The sequence below is a fragment of the Accipiter gentilis genome, chromosome 29, assembly GCF_929443795.1.
Source record: "Accipiter gentilis chromosome 29, bAccGen1.1, whole genome shotgun sequence".
Lineage (NCBI taxonomy): Eukaryota > Metazoa > Chordata > Aves > Accipitriformes > Accipitridae > Astur > Astur gentilis.
In genome coordinates this window covers 6,686,508-6,709,993 of record NC_064908.1, presented here as the reverse complement: position 1 = coordinate 6,709,993, position 23,486 = coordinate 6,686,508, and the positions used below count along the sequence as shown (strand labels likewise).

At 46.9% G+C, this 23,486-nt stretch overlaps 1 protein-coding gene across 11 annotated transcripts in view; it reads right to left on the bottom strand.

Moving 5' to 3' along the window:
• LOC126052290 (cryptochrome-1-like) overlaps positions 1-23,081 on the bottom strand; it is a 61,243-nt gene extending 38,162 nt beyond the window's left edge. The window contains exons 1-13 of one of the 11 annotated variants that reach the window (XR_007510000.1): positions 22,954-23,081; positions 21,901-22,075; positions 19,070-19,505; positions 18,367-18,483; positions 16,527-16,674; positions 15,199-15,339; positions 14,189-14,359; positions 13,826-14,026; positions 13,251-13,402; positions 12,154-12,251; positions 11,510-11,620; positions 9,463-10,346; positions 631-7,427 (exon numbers count right to left, since the gene is read on the bottom strand). Coding sequence is in view for 9 of the 11 variants with exons in the window: in XM_049832768.1 (XP_049688725.1) it covers positions 10,183-10,346; positions 11,510-11,620; positions 12,154-12,251; positions 13,251-13,402; positions 13,826-14,026; positions 14,189-14,359; positions 15,199-15,339; positions 16,527-16,674; positions 18,367-18,483; positions 19,070-19,482 (1,716 nt within the window). In the remaining 2 variants the exon portion in view is untranslated. Of the gene's footprint in view, positions 1-630; positions 10,347-10,969; positions 11,245-11,509; positions 11,621-12,153; positions 12,252-13,250; positions 13,403-13,825; positions 14,027-14,188; positions 14,360-15,198; positions 15,340-16,526; positions 16,675-18,366; positions 18,484-19,069; positions 19,506-21,888; positions 22,076-22,953 lie in introns of those variants that run through there. The other 10 variants (XR_007510001.1, XM_049832772.1, XM_049832768.1 and 7 more) reach the window with 10 other exon arrangements.
• Between the last annotated feature and the right edge of the window lie 405 nt (positions 23,082-23,486).

The following is a 23,486-nucleotide window of genomic DNA, read 5'->3' as shown; positions in this document are numbered from 1 at the left end:
GCAGGTGAAGCCAGGCAGAGGCACCATGACCAGTCACAGTCTATCCATATCACCTCTCTGAGAAGGACCTGCACTGATCTAACCCCTGAACTGCTTCAGGAGATTTTCTGGAGAAAGACCTCGTCATTTCAGCCCAGAAGGGAGCCTGTATCATCTCGCATGTATACTTCTTGGCCAGCAACTCATGAACAGGATTTGCTTATACCATGGCTGGTGCTTGTGAATCTCTTCCAATTTTTCTAGAAGACCTATAATCTTTACTGAGTTCATTTTCTTTAAAGCTCCAGAAGCCATATCATTACAGCTGATTTTTCACTTCAAAAGTTAATTTTGAGTCTTCCTATTTTCTGAAGGATGACCTGAGAGTATAAACTATGATTGTTACAATTGTATAAGGTATTGTATAATTGAAATAAAAGCAAGAAATAACTTTATGCTATTGGGGGATTTGCTTTTTACAATACTGATGATGTAGTTTATTCACTGCTCAGAGACACTGAAATAACTATCACTTCAGGAGACCAAAGAAGATGACCTAGACAGAATAAATTTTCTAGTTCCAAATTCATCAGCAATGCTAGTCACTGGAGGCTGGAAGCTGGAAAACAAAACAAAACAAAACAAAACAAAAAAACACCAAACAAACAAAAAAAAAAAAAGTGAAAAGAAAGAAGTTGTCTTGGACACAGATCTTTCCAGTGGCCAGCTTGTAAAATTTAAAGAGGAACTTGGTGTGTTTAGAGAAACAATGGGTGCACAATTCTGTATTAATTTATAATTAATACAAGTGCTGTCCTGCAAATTCAGCTAACCCATAAAGTTGATTTTCTACCCTAATGAAAGTAACCCAAATTGATCCCAAACTTACATCATCTAGTCAAGCTGAAGTGGAAATACCCCCATATCTGAATATATTTAATGGGATGGATGTATTCTGACTCAAAGAAGGGGCAAAGCTCATGGTTCTTCCTGTCCTGCCATGCCATACAAATAGCAGAACTTCACCTGAAGCTACTTGCAGTGATTCCTACATGCCTGTATGTCCCCATACAAGAGTTTGGCGAATGTCTAATCACCAATGGGTTCACCAGAAGTCACCACTCCACCCGGTCAAAAGCTTTTTCTCCTCCTTTCCCTCCCTTCCCACCTGGATATCCTAATGAATGAGGTTTGGCATCTGACTGAATTAGAAATATTGCATCTGACATGTTCTAGACATTATCTATGCCAGGCCAGCCAGGTAAAATCTCTGTGTATAAATTTTTACTATTTCACAGCAGAATGGTGATGTTCTGGGCAGTACATTGAAATCACACATTTAGACAGAAACTGGCTTCTAATCTAGAAAATATCAAAGACACACAGTGTTAGGACTAACTCCATTTTTTAAAAGCAAATGAAGCTAGTCTCTGAAAAGTGATTTAAAATTTACCAATCAATCCAGTAGCCTCAGTGCCCTGCAGATACTTTGTTCAATTGGATGGGAGCTGATCCAAGTCACTTGTTTTCTCTGCGGTACAATTCTTGCCACAGCAGGATCACCATTTCCAAGAAATATTTACTGTACAGTTTTTATTGCAAGAGGATGCCAGCTGGGCTTCTGGGAAATTTGGGTTCCTTCAGATTTGGGCAATTCTTGTCAAGCCTTTCAAGCTCCCTTTGAATTTGCAAAGTACTCCAGCCTCTGTTAATGGCAAGGTAGTTCTTTGCCTTTTTCATTTATAAGCTAGACTAAAAATTTCTCTAATGTTTTTTCATAGTCATAACTTTTTCCTCATGTTAAATTCAAATATGTTGAGTGAGATTGTGAGAGACTGGAAGAGTTAATGTCTCAAACATTGTGGGGGGGGCAAGTTCTGCTTAAAGACAAACCCTGCACAGCAAGGAACCAAGATAAAAAGCCCATCAGCTCAGACATCAGCAACAGGAGGGGGAGGGTGTGCTGGACAGGGGTAGCTCCCTGTTCTTATAAGCTGTTCTGATACAAAGATCAAACAATGGCCGCATCTGCAGGGAAGAAGTTACTCCACCAACGACCCCCAAGCCCAAAGGCTCACAAACTGGTCATTAGCCTGACAAGTTTGGGTGCCTGCCTGCAAGAGGGGCAAGGACGATAAAAGGTCACAAACTGAAGCCCTGGGCGCGCAAGCCCCCTGGAACTGGACCCCTTGGCTGACTGAACCAACACTGGACCCAGGACCAGTGAAATCTTTCTCTCTTCCTTTTTCTCTCTCTGTCTTCTTCTCTCTTTCCTTTTCCTTTTTCACAATCCCTACACCTCATCCATTTCGAGCCATAAACCATTGACCAAGTCTGAGACTAAGAGTAGATCCAACCTCCCCGAGGCCCTTCTCTGAGGAGGAGTCTAGAAAGCAAGGGGGTCTGCTCTGAACCTCGTGACTCAACGGGAGGCATCTCCTTATTCCCTGAATTGATGTATATGGTTACCCTGGGTTACACGGTTTACAGAAGTAGTTATGCCAATTCCTGTTGTGAGAAACCCTGCCAACTACTACCATGCCCCCCCAGTTCAGTTTGCTTCTGTCGTGAATAAAATCTTTAGCTGATTGTTTGGTGTCATTTCACCTTAATTTAGCCCGAGGGGATTTTGAATTAAACACGACTCCCTGGTCTGTCCAGTCTGGGTCGTGACAGAGATGTAACTCAGCTTCCTCTAAATTGCAAACCAGACATATAAAGTTCACACGAACATCAATTTTGATGCAGTCTTTGGGGAAAACCAGTTCAACTGACTGTCTCCTTTTCCTGCCTGTTTGTACAGCATCATTTGTTTTTTACTTTGAGTTCACCACAGGTCTAATGAAAGCAGATACTTGTGTGCAGAACTGACAAGCTGTTTATTTATCAAATGCTAGTCCAGTCTCCTCTTCAAGAGGATTATTTGGCTTGTTGGTCTGACACTTCAATTAGAATAGCAGCCAGACAGATACATCTTCTGCCAGTCCATGTGGATATTGTAAACACTTGTTCTTGTCAAACTTGATGCCACTGAGATATCACAAGATGGCAAATTTAGCTAACATAACTGATGCCCTAATAAATCTGGAGTTTTGTAACACTTGTGACAGCACTAAATGATGCTGAATTAGAGTTTACCATGTGCTCCCTATTCAATCCATGCTACATTAATTATAAACTGTTTTATAGTTCTTAATGCAATTTTTAGTGGTGAGTCATGAAAGGTGTACATGTCCTACAAAGGGTAGGTTCCACCTCTATGGTGATGCATGCCAAATTAATATTTTCAACCATGTAAAGCAAATTTGCAAGTATAAAGTAGTAAGACTGCCTAAATTTACTGCCAATTATACAACTTGAAAAAGTAAACTTGGTATCAGACATAGTAAAACCTTATTTTAATTAAAATAGGATTTCATGAGGGTTCACAAGAATTTTGCATTCCAATTCTGATTCCTAGACATTAAACAAATTAATGCTTGAAATTCTATTAGAGGACCACCAAATCCTAGCTAATATTACTTATTTTGTTAAAGATATTTCTTTGTACAATTACAACTAAGCCACAAAGAATTAAAATTCAAAACCCATCCAAAGTTTGAAACACCAATGGGCTGTTTGAGGATCTATTAGCATCACATTTATAACCAGTGGTTGCTTTGTTGTTTTAAAACAGGCAAACAGCTTATAAAAAAACTCAATTAATTTAAAGAGTAATATTTTCTAATGAGAGCAAGTATAGAAAGTTTCAGGATTAAAGAAAAACAGCTGAGTAAGAAAGGAGAGGTAAGTTACAATTTTGACAGGACAATTCAGAGCACGAGGGGAATAAATCTTGCACAAAAGTCACGTTTTCTACCCTGGAGTGTGCACTCCACTGCCTCCCACCAGTGTTTACCACACATAGGAGGGTAACTATTGTCCCTGCTAATGAACCCAATAAAATAACTCAAGAAGTAAACTACTTTGAATTCTAAATCTTATTCTTTAAAGTGACATATCACTTATCAGTGTAATATAACGGAAGACATTAGAATACAGATTTCTATTTTTTGGACTCTAGATCTGGGAAAGGATTTAGATTTAACTCAGACACCACATTTTTTTAGCTATAAAAACTCATAAGATTTTATATCTAAGTTTAATATCCATAACTACTCCCATCAGCAGAAGCTGGAGAAAGCACAGCTTAGTTCTCCAGAAAAACCCAATCCGTCCAGAAACCAGCTATTTCTCTCCTAAACATCCATCCAAAACAAGACAGTGTTATCTGGGGAACAGGCAGCTTGTTCTTCACGCTCCCCAGCCTGTGAAGGTTCAGACTGGCAGCACACAGAGAAACTCAGTCCTTAACTTGCAGCCACACTTAGCTGAAGCTGTGACCCACTGCATGCTGTGAAACTGTAGTGAATAAGTTCCTTCCAAAAAGCATCATTCATATGAAGCATGGACAGGTGACTCTAAGTTCAGGGTCAGCTCCAAGCTTGCATCAAACATTTCCCTGAAGGTTCTTTGCTGCATAGTCCTCTGCCAACTAGGACTGTTTGCGCCTACTGAAGTGAAGATGTTGGAACACAAATGCTTCAGCACTGAAAATACAAGACCAACAGGGTCAGTCACAACAGTACTTCCTAGGCAAGGTTCACTCTAGCAGACCCCATGCCTTGGAGATGACCTTATTGAGGTAAGGTGTGGAACTGCCCTCTGCTGTCACTCCTGGCAAAGACCCACCCACCCATCATCATCCAGGGGCGAGTCCTCCAGGATAAGGTTATACAGCCACTCCTGTTTTTAGCTAGTGATTTCAGTCCTTCAAGCCAGCCAGTTAAGTTGGTTGAGATGATGAACACTATTAGCAGCAGAGGTTTCTTCAACAGCAAGGAAGGAAGCTGTCTTATCAACTCCGCTGTTGTCAAAATGCTAAAGCAGCTCTGAAAACTCTGCATCTGGTTGGGAAAGCCCCCCCTGAAGCAGATGACCTAATTTGGCCACCTACCTATGGCATGATTCACCACAGCACAGTAAGTGCCTATTTCCGTCAACTGTGACACAAACCAAAGGAAACAAGATCAGAAAAGACACCTAAAGCCCTAACTCACAACCCCCAAAATGTAAACTTAAAAAGACAAGCCTCATAAAGAAGGAAGAATGAGGAAAAATATCACCTGGACATACACAGAAGCTTTCTGCATGTTGGAGAGAAGTAATGGAGCCAAGGGAGGGGCAGGAGTGGCTGGGGGGGGGGGGGGGGGGGGGGGTCAAACAAGATCAATCTTCATCAAACATCTTTCCCTACTGTAGTAAATGCACTTAAGATGAGCTAAATTCAGATATTACCACTGCCAAGCTGGAGTGGCTATGCCTCACACCAGGCATGCACAGCAAAGACACCATCACTCATCTCCATGCCCCAGAACTCAGAGATCTGCATCAGCAGAAAGCCAGGTGCATTTTATTGGCTCAAAATCTGACCAATTCCACATGCAAATACTGTTGCCTCCAAGGTCAGGTTCCCCACAGCAGAGAAAAAGAAGGTGCAGATACTCTAAGTAATTCATTTTTACTGAGCAAGTCTTTTTGCCATGAGGTCACAAACTAGACCTCAGTCCTTCTGCTTCACAGGAGCTTCTCCATTGCTACTTTATCAGCCAGAAGCAGCTGTCTCACAGTACAATTGCCCTTGCCATTTCTTGCTCAAACATTGCTCCTACTCCTACCTCAACTCCTTAGCAGGCACAAGCCCTATTCCTTCCAACCAAAGACCAGATCATGCAGCTGCTTTGCAACAAAAGGAGTCCCAAAGAGGCCTTGATCCTCCTTACTCCTTTGATGGCTAACCAGGGCCACCTGCATAGTTGAAAGTCTCTCCTCCTAGGGTGGATGCCACTCTGGCTGCATGCACATTCATGACCATTGAGCATCGAAAGTCATCTCCTGCACCACATTAGAGGCAATACTGAACAGCAAAAGACATTCGACAGCTGCTGATGGTCCCATCTTCTGCTGTATTAGGCAGTTCCTAGGGCTCACAATGAAGCTTAGGTGACACAAAGCACTCCAAGGTAGAGATGTTTTAGGTAACCGAAGAGCAACCCATTTAAGGTTTGAAGGCAACAACTATGCCTTAAAACATGAGGCAAGAACCAGCTCCGCATTCCTGTGGCCACCTGCACTGGGCTACAGCACTGCAGACCCGGATGCAATAAATCCCTTTGAGCACAGGAAGGAACCCAATTAAAAAGATGGTGGATGCCAGGAGGTTTCAGAGCAGTAGTCATCTTCCCCAAAGCAACAAGCACTGCATTGGCCTTTTCCCTCTCATCAAGGGTTCAGTAACTGCCTTTCATTCTGGTCATCCTTGCAAGTCATTAGGTTTGCTGAAGAGCTAAAATGTTGACTAACATCAGCACCTCCAGGAGCTCGATGCGGGCTTGGTGCAGCAGGAGGGTATGACAAGCCTCTCAGATTAGTCTGACACTCCTTGCAGCTTTTGTATTTACTGTAGAAGCAGAAGGCAACACCGCTCTGCTGCCATTGTGCACTTCCCTGACAGGTCCTGCAGGTCACCAGCAGCATTGGAAGATGCAGCTAGGAGCAGTGTTTGGCCTCCTCCTGGTGCACATGGGTCCTGTGCTGCTTCTGTACTAGGTCCACAGATGCCTTCAAAGGGAAGGAGTTTGGGTGCACTGGATTCCTGCTGGAGTTGTCACGCAGCCAGGTTTCCACAGAGGACCGATGGATGCCGATTGTGGTAACAGATTACTCTAGAGACCTTACATTTTTCATGTCAAAAATCATTTTTATTTCCTTTAAAACCAAAAATAGTACCTACAGTGATTAAAAACCCACTCCACTCCCCCACCCCCACCAAAACCCCAACCGTAACAAAGATAATTGACTAATCCAGCCTTGTGAAACTTCACAACGAGACATTGCAACAGAAGGGTAAATTTTTACGTGTGGTACATGATAGAAATAATATCCACCCTACAGTTCTAGAGGGATTAGCCAACAAGGAGAGTTACAGTGAAGGAAGTTGTACATCAACCCTAACTCAGTGTGAGATTTTTGCAACATTGCCCTTAAAATGCGTAAGAAGTCCCATTCAAGTCATACACTCAACCTTACAACAGGCTGCATTCTGCTGTACCTCCCCAAACTGGCGACTGCAAGCACAAACTGTGAACTTAAAAACCGTATCTGAAAACCCCTAAGCCTCTGTCTCTACAAGACAGGTAAATCATGCATTTAACACTAATGTGTGAACACATTAATGTGCATATATTCTTCAACTGATACTTATCTGGCATGTTGGAAAGACTAGTATTTATCCTTATTTATACAGATGCATGAACATGAAGTGGATTTGTACAATGCTATAGCAACATGTTCTATCAAAAACAGTGTCATGGTTTAACGCCAGCCGGCAACTAAGCACCATGCAGCTGCTTCCTCACAGTGGGATGGGGGGAAGAAGCAGAAGGGTAAAAGTGAGAAAACCTGTGGGCTGAGATAAAGACAGTTTAATAGGTAAAGCAAAAGCTGCACATGCAAGTAAAGCAAAACAAGGAATTCATTCACTACTTCCCAACAGCAGGCAGGTTCAGCCATCTCCAGGAAAGCAGGGCTCCACCACGCGTAACGGTGACTTGGGAAGATAAAACATCATCATTCCGAACGTTCTCCCTTCCCCCTTCTTCCCCCAGCTCTATATGCTGAGCATGACGTGATATGGTCTGGAACACCCCTTTGGTCAGTTGGGGTCAGCTGTCCTGGCTGTGCCTCCTCCCAGCTTCCTATGCACCCCCAGCCTACACTCTCGCAATGTGAGAAGCAGAGAAGACCTTGACTGTGTGTAAGCACTGCTCAGCAGTAGCGAAAACAGCCCTGTATTATCAACACTGTTTTCAACACAAGTCCAAAACATAGCCCCATACCAGCTACTGCGAAGAAAATTAACTCTATCCCAGCCAAAACTAGCACATTCTCCACCCCTTATTCCATACCATTTACATCATGCTCAGGTCTCACGCTATCCAATACATTCTCATTACCCACCACCACCCATCCCATCCTTTGATACAATAACACAGATATCATTCCCTTAGTCTATGGACCACCCCTGTGAAATGTCTGTAAAATGTCCATAAATATCCACTGAGTTCATTTAGTCCATGACTTTGGGCTCCATCTCTTATGGTGGTCACTAAGGGCAGGAGGGGTGCTGTGTTGCATGAAATTACTGGGCACCAAAGCCAGCTCAGGTCAGGTCACTGCTGCACTTGCACTGCTTCTTGTAAGGCTTGTCCTCCATTGTTTCAGGTGGTTCCTGCTATAGTAATTCCCCTAACATGCAACTCAGATCCCAGGTTACAACAATTTAAATGTATTTCTATTAAAATCTCCACCCTTGGTCCCTTTGGACCAGACCATAGGGTTTAACATTGCAACAAACTCCTCCCCTTGCCCCTGCTCCAGCTTAGACTTATCCACAGACAGCAGTCCTTTAGGCATGTACCTGCTCCAGGTGGACCCTTATCTATGGGCCACAGCCTCTCCAGAGGTATACCTGCTGTGGCGTAGACTTATCCACAGTCACTTTGAGGTGCATCTGTTCTAGCGTGGCCTTATCCATGGGCAACAATGCCTTCAGAGATATACCTGCTCCAGCATGGCCTTATGCACAGCCACAGTACCTTCAGAAGTAAACCTGCTCCAACACGGCCTTACCCATGGCTGCGGTCCCTCCAGGGGTGTACCTGTTCTGTCATGGGCTTATCCATGGCCATGTGCTTTGAGGTGCTCCAGCATGACCTCGTGAACAGCCATGGATGCTTCAAGGTGTACCTGCTGCAGTGTGGACTTACCCACAGCCACAGATGCTTTGAGGTGTACCTTCTCTAGCATGGACTTATCCTTGGGCCACAATGCCTTCAGAGGTATACCTGCTGTGGCATAGACATAACCACAGACACAGCCACTCCAAGATATACATGCTCAGGTACGGACTTATCCACGGTCACAGATGCTTCGGGGTGTCCTGCTCCCATGTGGACTCATCCACAGGTCACAGTCCCTTCAACCTGAGTTCACACTGGAGTTCCAGCCTGTCTGCTACAGCAGCACAGAAACAGCAGCGATGCCCTGGCCGTCTGCCAGCCCAGGTGCATTGCCATTGCTGTTATCAAAATGTTCCCAGGCACAGCAGAGTAAGTTGATAAGCAGTACAGCAAACAGCGAAAGCAAAAAGCAGCCACTAATGAGCGCTAGACTCTAATAGACAGCGAGACAAGCAAGCCCCATGCAAGCACAGGAGCCTGCCAATTAAAACCTAAACAGCAATAAAAGCTATAAATCTGATCTAGCCCATTCCAATCAAATCTGTTGTTATCTCCAACCCTTCGAGCCCCATTTGGGCACCAAAAAGGACTGTCATGGTTTAATGCCAGCCGGCAACTAAGCACCACGCAGCCTCTCACTCACCCCCCTCACAGTGGGATGGGGGAGAGAAGCAGAAGGGTAAAAAAGTAAGAAAACCTGTGGGCTGAGATAAAGACAGTTTAATAGGTAAAGCAAAAGCTGCGCACGCAAGCAAAGCGAACAAGGAATTCATTCGCTACTTCCCATCAGCAGGCAGGTTCAGCCATCTCCAGGAAAGCAGGGCTCCACATGCGTAACAGTGACTTGGGAAGACAAACGCCATCACTCCAAACGTTCCCCCTTCCTCCTTCTTCCCCCAGCTTTATAGGCTGCACATGACGTGATATGGTCTGGAACATCCCTTTGGTCAGCTGGGGTCAGCTGTCCTGGCTGTGCCTCCTCCCAACTTCTTGTGCACCACCAGCCTACACTCTGGCAGTGTGAGAAGCAGAAAAGACCTTGACTGTGTGTAAACACTGCTCAGCAGTAACAAAAACATCCCTGTGTTATCAACACTGTTTTCAGCACAAATCCAAAACATAGCCCCATACTAGCTACTGTGAAGAAAATTAACTCTATCCCAGCCAAAACCAGCCAACCAGTCACCACTTGAATTTACCCAACAGCTGCAACAAGTGGCTTGTAAGCCACTCACGGACACACAATTTCATTCAAAATAACTACACTAACAAATACATTCAAGATACGACACTTTTCTTGGAGGTCAGTTCGCAATAAGAGGCACCATTTGCGGGGCAAAGCACTGTGTACAGTTTGTCCAGTTCAGCTGGCCTCTGGCTCTCCCCTTTTGCCATTTTTTGGTTCCCAATGAGTCATCCCTGATGGGATCTTGGTTTGTTCTGTCATCCTGGTGACTTTTCCTTTTGATACATTTTCTTCAGGGTGGTCACGCTTTACCTTCATTTCCATTGGGTCATCTGTATCATCTATGGCAAGAAGGAAAGAAGAATTAAAGTTTGCAAGTCCTTCTCCGACTTCAGTGCAACAGCCCGCAATGACAGTAGCAAGCAAAGTTACAAAGCATGGCAGAAAATGCTTCTGTTTACATCCAACAAGAACAACACTGGGAATAGGGGACTCTGGTCCCCTAGAATAAGGGACTTTGGCTTTCCCTATCTCCCAAGAGCAATCACAACAACATTTACTCCCCTATACCGCAGGGTTTGTGGGAGAACTGTCAACATATATTGGTTATATCTGGAAGATACAAGATGCAACCTCCTGGATACATTAGTACGCACAGGATTGGGAACAATTAATTCCTTCTGTCCACAGCAATTGGGGCAAGAGTACTTAAGACTCCCCTCAGCTGCTGCATGTTGGATTTCTATAATATATACAGAGGCTGCTATGGCATATTCTTAAATACAAAAGTGTTGCTTCACTTTCCTTCCCGCAGAGGATTCCTCTGAGGCTAAGAGCTCATCACAGGCCCTAGAATTTCAATTTTAAGAGCACAGGTGCCATATAAGTGAAACTTATATTGAAGTGTGATTGAAAATACCTAATGAATTCAAGCTCCCCCAAAGTCTGAGTGTTCCAGTCTTACCTCGTAACTACTGGTTTGTTATGCATATGCTTAACCTACTTAGAAAAAAAGGTCAAAAGGTAAATTTCTTCAAGCAGTTCAGCTCTCAAGGGCTTTCTGCTCATTAGCGGTCAGTGGGAATCTCAAATAATTCCTGCTACAGGGCAGGGTAGATTATGGTAAAAAGGACAAACGATGTTCTGGTTCGCAAGAGGCGTGGGCAGAGTTGCAGAGGTTTCTGCACCTTGGAGATAGACCTCACAAACCTGGGGGCTGGGGAGTCCATTTGTGCAGACCTACGGAAGGTAGAGAAGGTTTGCTTTTGGGAAGGCATTCCTCCAGCAGGCACAAGCAAGTTCCCATCCTGCAAGAGCAGCCAGAAGGAAAGGAACACTGCTCAACCTCTGGTTTCCCATTTTAACAGTTACTAGAAGAGCAGCACATGGTGTTGGTAATCGAGAGGAAAGGCATCCTGGAAATCAGCACAAAATCAACCACTAAAGCTGGTGACAGCCTCTGCAACACAGTACACTGAACATCCAGTGCTGCAGCACCTCTTACCTCTCGTGAGCTGGGCTGTTCTGTACTGTTCCTCTCTGACCTGTTTCATCAGCTGCAGGTTGTGGTCGCTGGCTTCCTTGTGGTTCACCATTGGGAAGGGGTAATCTTGACCTGGTGCAACATGGAGACAGCAGCCTTTACAGAGCTAATCAAGGATGTTTCACTGGATTTGCACCAGGGCAAATGCTTGCAGCTTTTCTTAAAATAAATGGCAGCTAAGAATGACCAAATGACCCACTCTTCAGAAGTGCCTATTTCTCTCCATCAAAGTGTAAGAGTTCCCATTTAGACATAAGCTTTTAAGAGACTTCAAAGATGCATTAGAGCAAGCATAAAAGCACAAGATGTTCAGGTACTATTTAAAGACAGCCAAGCATCCCAGACAGAAAAATACAAAAGCAACAGCTCAGAGTGATCCAATAGTTTTAGGACATGAAGTTGAGGCAAAAATATGTACTTTGAAATTAGACTCCAGTAAAAAACTTTAAAGGAGAATTGACAGAAGGTAGACTGCTGAATTAATCCACTTTCAGAAGACAAAGGCATGACTTGTGTTGGAAGTGTGATGCTTCCATCGCACGCATGTAATTATTTTGGACAGTTAGCAGCAGCAAAATCCTTAGCAAAGTATTTGAATTAATTACCTATGATACACCCTGCTTGCTTCTGCTCCTCTTCAGTTGCTGTCCAGGGCTCGTAGATGTACTTGGAGGGAAAGTTCTTTAGTATAGGCAAGTATTTCCTATAAAACAGGAAAAACAGGGGTTTTATAATCCTGCACACAAACATTCATGCATTTAAGAGAAGTGTAAACCAACCTATGCCATATTAGTTCTTGGTGATCATATTGATACTACAATCCATGGGAAAGTTCTGATTAATTTTGCACAAAAGAACTGGTTTTATGCTCTGAAACCTCAATAGGGTGATACCTTCCAAAAGTTAATTTTACAACATACAATAAATGGGTTGATTAAAATATTCCTTCAGTTTTTAGTTCATCCAAAATATTTTGGTTTTTAACATTTTCACTGACATTTCATCCTCAACTTCAATAAATTTCAAAACCAAACTCATTAAAAAAAATCTAAAAAATTCTTACAGTATGGGAAAGTAATTCTCTGTCCCACTCTGTCAGGTATGTCAGCACAGGCTTCCCCTTGACAATACCCAAAGCTAGACAGGATGTGAGGAAGAGGAGATGTGGGGAAATGGTTATTTGCTCAACATCAACACAGTCTGCTCCTACCACAATCAGTGGTAAAATCACCCACTGCTTACGAGAAAGCCCATCAGTACCTTATCGAGAGATAAGGAAACTAAGACTCTGAAGCAAAGAGGACCCACTCAGAGCGGAAAATAAAACATAAGTGTCTGAAATTAATCAGACCACCTACAAAACCAGGAAACACAGCACAGCCTGGAGCAGGGGGATCTGTGAGAAGTTTTACTCAAGTCCTTTAGAAAGAGGAGTCAGCCAGGTGATCAAACACAGTGCTGGAGCCAACAAGTGCTCACAAAGCAATACAATGCCCTGCTCAGTCACCACCTATGCAACCATGGGTATGTCTCTCTGCTTCTCTGTGCCTCAGTTTCCTTATGTGTTAAATAAAATCATTGCTATGACCCCTGTTTCACAGGTGTATGCATTTCAAACAGACTGAGTTCATCAGCTCCTGCTGTAAGAGGAGCCAGGGAAGCTCTAACGGAGCAGACAGTGCCATGCTGTGCATCGCCCTACCGAATGTACTGTCCCTCAGGGTCTGTGCGCTTCCCAAAGCGGATGGGGCAAAAGATCCGCGTGTACTGGTGGAAGAATGCGCTGGCCGACAGCCACATCCAGTTCCCTGCGTTGATGCTGTAGTCAGCATCTAACAGCAGCTCTTCGAACACCTGCACTTCAGGGATGGGAAGAGAAAGAGAGAAACACCCCTGAAATGGTTAAGTTGCAAAAAATAAACAAAAACAGGCTGGGAGATGAAAGGTGAAGCTTGCAGCTAAAAGCACAGCACTGTGCTGGTCTGGGCTACCCTTCTCACAGGGCACACAGGGAAGGCTCTCCAGCAAGACAGTTTGCCAGAAGGAAGACAGGGCAACCCAAAGCCCAAATGTCTGGCTTTGAGGCCTGCTGTAGACTGAGCAGGTCTCCAATATCCTCATCATCCAAAAATCATCAGGCCTTGGGGATGGGAATGACCTCTCACTGCTGCACTCAGTGCAGCAGGGCTCAGAGTTGAGTGAGAGACCATGAGATTTCTAGCAAGGCTCAGTAATGAAGCACTGCTCTACAGTACCACCTCCCACTGCCAGGCTCACGTTTTGTAGGGGTTTCTCAAGGTTTCTCAGAGCCAAGAAAACAAAAACCCAGAAGTGAACCTTCATGCCCTCTTCCCAGCTTATCCAAAGGTCCCCCCGTGTCAGGAAGCAGGCAACAGCGTGCCGAGCAAGATGATGGATCCAGCCTTCCTGGCGCAGCTGGGTCATAATCGCATCGATCCATGGGAACCCTGTCTGTGCCTGCAGCAGAAAAGAAACATCAGCCCTCCCACTGACAGTTTCATTACACTTCTGCCCTACACACTGCTGTAAGCCCCACCTCAAATAGCCAGCAGGGACCAATCCCAAGGCAATAGAAAAACTAAACTGAAACACAGCAGTTGTGGCAATGCATCTTGTTACCGTTTTCCATTTGTGGAGCCGCTCCGCATCCTCATACCAACTGATCTGAAGGCAGATGGGGTTCCCAGCCATTTTGGTGAAATTTGGTGTTGCTGATGCCACCGTATAGAAGAATTCCCTCCACAGAAGCTGCCCTTGAAGCGACACCGGGGGCAGAGAGTGATGCTTGGCCTGCAAAAGACAGAGGAGGTGAAAGCTTTGGTTCATATACACCATTGCAGTCTCACTCAGTTTGTGACTGTCAGGCCCATAAAATGAAGATTAATCTAACTACACTACTGGCTTCATGGCACTTTACCATGAAAGCTAAAGAAATCAAAGATCTGGAGCAATGCTATATGCCCAAAAGCAAAGCTGAACTCTGTTAGACCTCAGTGTTACCTCAAACATTCTCTATCTACCTTCCAAAATGCTGTCACACTGGGATTTCTTAAACTAAACATGCATTTATTAACATATTAACTGCTTGGCTAGCCGAATTCAGATGCCTCAGCCATGTCTCAAGAGATACTCTTAAGAAGGAGGTTCAGGGTTTCTTGGGTTGGTTTCAACCATACTTTTTCTTAATAATCAAACAAGTTTTCAGAAGTTGGGTTTGGTTTATGCTATAGTTAAAATGTGTCTAAGATGTAAACAGATGCTTTCTAAAAACAAAACTCCTTGAACAGGCTAAACAGATCAAAAACTTCACTTAAACATCATGCAGATGTCTTGAACTCCTTGAATTTTAGGAGGGTTTTCCTGGGCTTCCCTGCTGCTTCCAGGTCTCATTGCTCCCTGTTTCTCATATTTCTAAAACTTAATGGGGAAAAGCTGTATATAGTCACAGGTGTTTCACACAACATATAAAGCCACTTCACAGATTTCATAGGACACAGTGAGAAGGCATTAGCAAAGTAGCATTTTTGTGATGCACTAGGTCTCTACCAAGATGATCCGAGTGTTAAATCCCAGCCTTGTTAAATCCCACACCAGACACGTGAGAGCGCTAGGTTTGACTGTTTTCTTACCTGAGCATAAATGTTTGACAACCTATAAAAAAAGGTGCGAACTGACAGACAGCCCATACTGAAATATGGGCTCAGGCCTGTTGTGCTTGGAAGCAGCGAATTTGGGATTGTTCTCGGTTTAGTAAAACTTGCCACCCAGCCCTAAAATGAAAACAGAAATCCAGGTTCAAGCAGTACAATGTGACACATGTTCAGCTAGTGAAACAGGGAAAAAAAACTCTTGGCAATTGGCTTCTGCACCACAGAGGCCTGTTCGATGTCACGCATGGAAAATACTCCCACTGCCCATCCTCCCCCAAATGCCACCATCAAGGAGAACAAAATGTTGAGACCAGGCTGCCATCCTCCTCAAAGACCTCCAAATACACAGACATCCTCCAAGCCCAACATCAAGGCCACATCTCACCCGTGGGTGCTGTGAAGCTCTGCTCTTCCCAGAGAGCTGGGTGATTTTGTAAGACGGGGAACAGCTCTCTAGGTCCAACAGCACTGCACTGAAAATCTTTTCCACTTTATGAAATTGGGAGTGGGTAAAGCATCCGCTTAAAAGCAGCCGGCACCAAGGCAGGTGTCCTGTTTTCAGCAGGGATAGAGCTAACTGTCTTCCTAGTAGCTGGTTCAGTGCTGTGTTTTGAGTTCAGTATGCGAAGAATGTTGATAACACTGATGTTGTCAGTTGTTGCTCAGTAGTGTTTAGACTATAGTCAAGGATTTTTCAGCTTTTCATGCCCAGCCAGAGAGAAAGCTGGAGGGGCACAAGAAGTTGGCACAGGACACAACCAGGGCACCTGACCCAAACTTGTCAACAGTGTATTCCATACCATGTGATGTCCCATCTAGTATAGGAACCAGAAAGGGAGGGGCAGGGAATCGCCGCTCGGGGACTGGCGGGGTGTCGGTCGGCAGGTGGTGAGCTATTGCCCTGCGCATCATTTGTACATTCCAATCCTTTCATTATTGCTGTTGTCATTTTATTAGTGTTATCATTATCATTATTAGTTTCTTCTTTTCTGTTCTATTAAACTGTTCTTATCTCAACCCAGGAGTTTTATTTTTTTTCCCCATTTTCTCCCCCATCCCACTGGATGGGGGGGAGTGAGTGAGCGGCTGCGTGGTGCTTAGTTGCTGGTTGGGGTTAAACCATGACAGTAGGCTTGGCTGCCAAGAGCTGAGCCCTGGCAGTGGAAAACTCAGCCAGAGCTGGAACAGGACTCTGCAGCTAAGCAGCTTCTCGAGGTCCAGACAAAACCACACATAAAAGGAGGACACTAACCTCAGCTCACCTAGAGCCACCAACATCACCCATGTAAAATCAAATCAAGGCTGACCTGGTCAGTCAAGTGTTGCTCCAAGCGCTGTAGCCCTTCGGTCTCTCCTCCTCTCCAGGGAGAGAGGCTCTCTGCAGGTATCTTCAAATCCACAGGGAGAGGCACCCTGTAACACTCAGCAAGGCCCAGGTCAGGGGGCCTACATTTCCTAATGTGAAAGAGAGGCCTCTTTCAAAGAGGGAACTGGAGCCAAAAGAGGGAGGAAGACCCCTACCCATTAGTTCTGTCACGGCACAGCCAGAACACAAGAGCACAGCCAGAAACCGCAGGCTGCACTTGGGGAAGAAAGAGCTTGTCCTGCAATCACTCCAGGTAATTCTAGCCCAAACTGAAGGAAAAGGAACAGACCCACGAAATTACAGTGCTCATAGCAGTCGGCTGCAGCCACCACAGCTCAGACGTCCCTCTGACTTCTCATCTGCTACGTAAGACTCAGAGGCACCCCCTCTCCAGCTTCCCCCAGCTGTCTCATCAATCCCAGGGAGGGAGCTAAGAGCCTCCTCAGACTCTAAACATAATTATGGAGCACTGGTGCTGCCTCCAAAGGCTACTCCAGCTCCCGTGCCTCTGGGGAAACGTTGCTCTGGGAGACATTTCATAGGGAAGGAGGCAGATCAGCTCCCTGGGCTGCCTCCCCAGCTGCTCCTTCCTAACCAAGGTGGGGGCTCCCCAAGCCCATGCCTCTGAGCAGTCCCCCCACATCTCTTCTGCAGCCTCAGCTGCTGAGGCTTCCCCAAGGCCTCTCCCCCCTGTGAGGCTGGAAGAGCATCAGTGTATGGTATTTTTCCCCCTGTAAAACATAGAAGAGGAGGTTCAGGGAAGTGTCAGTGGTATGCAGACTTCTCAAAAAACACAAATGAACTCAAGAGATCAGTACAGCTCTTTCTGCTTACCTGGAAAAACTGAGCTCAGCTCTGTTGCAGACACCTACAGAAGGGGCCAGTGCAGCTCTTAGAGCACTGGCATAACAGAGGCCTGCTGGGAAGCATGTGAACCACTTATCTCTCATCATCATTAAATTGAAGTGCAAATAAACAAATTAGGGTAAAAAGAAAAAAAAAAAAACAGTGCAAGAAAAAAAATATAGAAACTGATATATCTCAATACTTACATAGGTCTTATCATGGGACTATCCAAGAACAAGATTCGGGAATTAATGGGATTCCCCCAAGATGGGAAGAACTAAGCCTAGGTTACTGACACAGTGTTGAGGTCACACAGGAGGCACTTGACACAGAAGCCCCAAGTATCTGCAGTCCCATCCCCAGTGGCCAGCTCTCTCCTACCCCAACCTTACCTCCCTTTGGATCACTGAGCTCTCCTCATGCAGAGCTAAACATAAGACATCCTTGAATCTGAGCTTCTTCTCAAGTCCTGGGATACATGAGCTCAGTCCCTCCTTCCCATACAGCAGAGGGGAGGAGAGAAGAGATTTAAAGCCAGAAGGGAACAGTATGATTATTCCACCAAAATTCCTGCATAAAACAAACTGTAGTGGTTCATCCAATTCCTGCCCTAAATCTTGATTTGAGGAGGCTAGAACATGCCTTTGAGAAAAGATCTGTACTTCCTTAGTCATTCCTCTGTGAAACTTTTATATACCTTAACAGTTTGTATCAATGTGCCTTGCAAAAGCTTAAGTCTTTGGACCATGCCACCTCTCATCTGCTGTCCCCTCCTGATAGCAGAATCACATCCTCTGTACATACAATCGATAAACCTCCATGCCTAGAAGTAATGCAACATAACATCTAAAACACACTGTTATCATTTGGCCCTGGCTCTTCTTTCAGGCAGAGAAAAAGGACCTGCAATGTCCTGCTCGCTGGCTGTTACTTACTGGAAGTCTTCAGCTGTAAGGTTTCGTACAGGCACCTCAGGGTCACCGAGCAGAGACAGAATGTGAAGGAACCTCTTGTATGTTAATGGGGGAGTCCCACTGTTCAGGTCCAAAATCCTAAATAAAACAAGATCACTTTTCACCATAATATAAACCAAGAAGGAAGCTGGAGCTGCCAGTGGTTAGGAAGGTGACAGCACAGGCTGGAACAGCCCCAGTTCATGCAACTGAATGTGGAAATTACAGATTTTACAAGTAAAACTTCCCTGGGTGAATGTACATCCATCCCGAGAGCAGTCTCTCAGGACTTGAGACAACAAACTTGGAACCAGGATGCCAGCCAGTGAAAGCTGATTAGAAATTTTTTTTTTAAATCTGACAAAGAATTTACATAAAAGTCCTATTAAATGTGTTAAAGAATTTCTTCCATTCTGTTTAAAAGAGTAACTAATTTTAAGTGAATTAAACTGCCCAAAAGGAAAAAATTAACAAACTTTTTAGCCTCAAATCACAGCCCAAGATCCTAACATCTGTGCAAAATCTCTTCTGTTACTTCCAGCAGACCAACGCACAAAAATTCTCCAGCAAACAGTGCCATGTTCATCTCAGTCCAATTTTCTCAAAAGGAACACATTAGGATCCAGAAAGACCAAGATATTTGGCCTTTCCTCCCTGATGCTTGCTAAATCTAAAATAAACCTACCGTTTGGTATTGTAAAGACTGTGGCCCACCAGAGAAAGCACCTCAAACCCCAGCTCTTCTCCCAGACGTCGTATGTTGGCCTCCATCTCCTTGTAAAACGGCTCCATCTCTGCATCCAGAGTCACTTGCGTGATATTCCACTTCCGGATGTGATCTCTAAGAACAGACTCATACTCTCCTTGAATAACCAGCAAGCAAGAGCCCAGCTGATACAAGTTTTTCTGGAGATCCTCCAGGGACTGCAGCAGAAAATGCCACCGCAGCGTTCCTATGTGCATCACGGACGTCATGAACTTTCTGTCCAGGATGTAGACAGGGTAGACAACCTCCGAGCACTCCAGCGCAGCCAGCAGCGTTGGGTTGTCGTGAAGCCGAAGTCCCTTCCGGAAAAGATGAATGGTGCGATGCGGCATCCTGGCTGTTCTCCTCAGACCTGCTAAAAGAGGAAGGGAACCCTTGGCTTTTGGGATACACAACCCCTATTAAAGAACAAGGTCAATTAACAATTAGAAACGGAGCTCCAAACAGCCCTCAGCGCTTCTTACTGCAAATCTCTTCTGCTTTTTGATAAGTTTTCGTGAGAGAGAAAACAGAAACGGGACATCATATCTCAATTCATCAGCTTGCCATAGTTTTTATCCATCTTTCCTAGCCCCAGGAGACCTCATGGTGCTTCTAAGTGTCAGGAGAAAATCCCTCCTCTCTCCATAGCAGAGCTGGTTGGTGATAACTGCACAAAACTACTCTTACTTCTAATCTGGGGCTGATGTAGGGATTAGCAAACATTCATTCCCCTTTGAACTGCTTCAGCTGAGTTTAGAGGACAGGCAGGAGGGCTGACCTTAGCTCTCAGTCTGGGGTAGCTCAGGGCACAGTCTGAAAAACTGCTCCACAACTGCTGGCAGCTCTGCTCACCGGGTGATGGACTCCACAGACGGCAGCAAACAGAAACAATGAGCCCAGCTGCCACCTTGTGTTTGTACCAAACCCAGCAGCATCTCCTCAACTTGCTCTCTCCCACATAAAAGGGGGGAAGCTCAACGCCCATCTCCAAAGTGGGACCACACCTGCTTCTATTTTCAAGCATTACCACCCAGAGAAGAATTAAGAGATTAGGGATTAACAAAGAACCAAACAACAATCTCTAATCCAGTTCAGCTCTTCCAGCCAAAATGCTGCCCTCACACCCTCCCAAATGGCTGCAACAGGTGACTCAGCCCCTTGTCCTGACTTAACTCACAATCAACAGCTTTACCAGCCTTGTAAAAGATGATCTGGCTTGCCCTGTTCCCAAAAACACTCATCAGCATCACCAAGACAAACCCAGTTGCGCTCCCAGGCCATGACACAGGCTGTTGCAACCCCCCCAAATAAGTGAACCCTCCAAACTAGCACGGTCGCGAGCGCGGGGCAGCACCATGCATAGCCGAACACCGGGGTTTGGGCTTTGCAGGGTGCTCTGCCTTGCGCCCCAGCTCGGGCACCGCCCTGCCCCCACGACCTGGGAGAACAGGAAAAACAAGGCGACTCTCATGCTGCTCAAGGGAGCACCCAGCTGGCACTTTTGGATAGCAAGCCATGCAAAGGGTGCTAGAAGAGTCCCCTGCATCCCGTGGCAGGAGCACAGAACCAGCCTGCACCAGCTGGCCTCACCGAGGGGCTGCCCTGAGTCAGGGGCTCCAAGGCCCCCCACAGCCTTTGGGGCCATCCCAAGCCCTGTGGCCCCACGCGGTCTGCAGGGCCACCCTGAATCCAGGGCCTTGCAGGCCCATAAAGCCCATAGGATCACCCCGACCCCAGTGCCCCTTGGCCCCAGGCAGCCTGTGAAGGCTCACAGCCCCACACAGCCTATGGGGCCTTCCCATACAGCCTATAGGAACACCGCCATCTCAGGACACAGCCTACAGGGCTGTCCCAAGCCCAGGGCCCTGCACCCCCACATAGCCTATGGGGTCACCCTGAGTCCAGTGCCCCATACAACCTATGGGGCAACACCAAACTTGGGGTCCCACACAGCCCATGGGGCCACCCCAAACCTGGAGCCTCCCAGCCCCACACACTCTATGGGATGGCCCTGGGTGTCCTGGGGAGGGGCCCAGGCCATCCCTTCCAGTGCTGGCATCCCCTGCAGGGCAAGTGGGGCACAGTCATGGGGAGCAGGGCAGCACCAGGACAGGGACTGGGAGGGACTGGGCACAGGGCAGGGGGACACCAGGCCAGGGCTAGCAGGGGCCGGGTTTAGGAGAAGCTCTGGGGATCCCAGTGCAGAGGACTGGGGGAATCAGAGCTGGTGGGGAGCAAGGGTTGCAGGAAAGGGGGCTGGAGCATGCTGGGGAGGGAGGGAGCCCGGAGCTGAAGAGGTGTCAGGGCTGGGTGAGGAGCTGGGACCCACCACTGGGTGACAAGGAACACAGTGGGATCACTGGTGCAGGCCTAGCAGCACTACAGGCTGTGTCGGAAAGGAGGTGGTGGCTCAGCACCAAGGAACTGCATCCTCAGACACTCCTGCCCCATCGGGAGGAGGAGGAGGAAGATCTTCCAGGGTAATCGGGGGAAGGCAGAGTAGGCATTGTCTGTTGATCAACTTTGTGTTGGGATTTATCCACCATCACTCTTCTAACTCTCCATGATCTGGTGACTTGCAGCCATTCACCCAGCAAGGCCAGGCAGACTCCTTACGTCTGGATTATGTCTGTTCATCAGAAATCAACCAGCACAGGCAGAAAATTCACCTTGCACCTGATACATCCCTGCACTTTGGGAGAGGTACACCACGACAGAAAGCAGGGAAACCCCCAAATAGGACAACTGGGCCTTACCCCAAGGGTTACCTGGCTGATGCTCCAGGGTCTTTACAACATATCGCCCCGAAGAGAGGATGCCACACAATCGCTGATCACAGCTCTCCTGCTGATAAGCATTTCTCTCTGCAAGCAGAGATCTGCTAGAGGGATGCAGTGGTCCTCAGAGTGTCACCATCCGAATCCAAATGCGCTGCTCCTGTTCCTACAAGCATTAGGAAATTAGTTACCCAGGTTTAAACAATTCTAAATACCATAAATATGTGCATCGATGTGGATTCTGCATCAAAGACAGTCTGAGCGACTCGAGGCTTTTGTGTAATTCCTTAGGAGGAGGATCACAGCCAGCTCACTGCCTTCCGGTCTGCCACCCCTCGGAGCTGGCAGAGCAAGATGGGGCACGTAGGGACGGAGGCCCACGAGCTAGGAAGGAAAACATTTAACAGCTTAATTTCCTCTGCAGGCACTCCTGATTTGTGTCAAACCACAGACGTTCTCCTTGGCTAGAAACCTGTCCACTAAGAAGTGATAGTAATGCAGTTATAAAGCTTTAAATACAGGTGTCAGCCACCTGGAAAAGCAGCCTCACGACTGCCCTCTGAAACTGCAGTTTGGGCTTTTGAAGTGGAGTAATTGTCACTATTAAGTTGTTTAACTGTATTCTGATTTGACAGGCTTAAGAACAATTCCTTATTTAAGAAGAATCCCCATTTTTTGCATTCATTTGTTTACATAATCCCAGTCTCCACATCCAGCCAGCCCTGAGGCTGCTGTTGATCCAAACCCTCTGTGCTGTTTCTCTTGTTCTAACAGCTTAGGTGATAAAGTGCTATATATAGCATCTGATACAAGAAAATGGCATTTTAAGTCGCACCAGGAAAAGAGCCCCAAACCCACCCCCCTCCTCCCCGTGTAGGGGCTTGGCCGGCTCTGCCCCCACAGCCCTCGAGGGCCCGGGGACCCCTGCCCGTGTTGGTGGACGGGCCGGGGCCTTCAGACGGGACGGGAAGGGACGAGGACGGGAGCGGAGGAGGCGGCCCCAGCGCCAACCCCCCCGGCCCGGCCCCACGCCTCCGCCTTTACCTCCTGCCCCTCGGCCCGCAGGCGCGGCGGGCCCGGCGCCCGGTTGCTCCCGGAGTCCCGCGGCGGCCGGGGCTGGCCCGGCCCCTCGCCCCGCGGTGCCCGGTTACACAACGCCGGCCGAGGGAGGAGGGGCCGGGCCAGGCCGGGCCGCTGCAGTTCCGCAAGGAGCCGCTCGGCGGCGGGGAGGGAGAGGGGGGAAGGATAGCCCCCATCGGGGCCCCGCCCGCTGCCTGCGGAGCTTTAGCGCGCTTTGGGGCCGGTAGGCTGGGGCCGGGGGCGGCGGCCAGGAGCGGCGGCCGGCGGCGTCCCATGGCGGCAGGGGGGCGGCCTAGGGGTCCCCTCAGGCCCCGCTCCCCCGCCGTCCCGCCGGCGCCCGCGACTCGCCCGCACTGTCTAAGCTACGCCCATACAGCGGGATTTTATTGAAGGGGCGGGGCTTGTGCTCCCGCCAGCAGGCCTCCTCCAATGGCAGCGCCCCTCCACTTCGAATTCGAACGGCGGGGCTGGGAGATAGCCAATCCGCACCGGCGTGG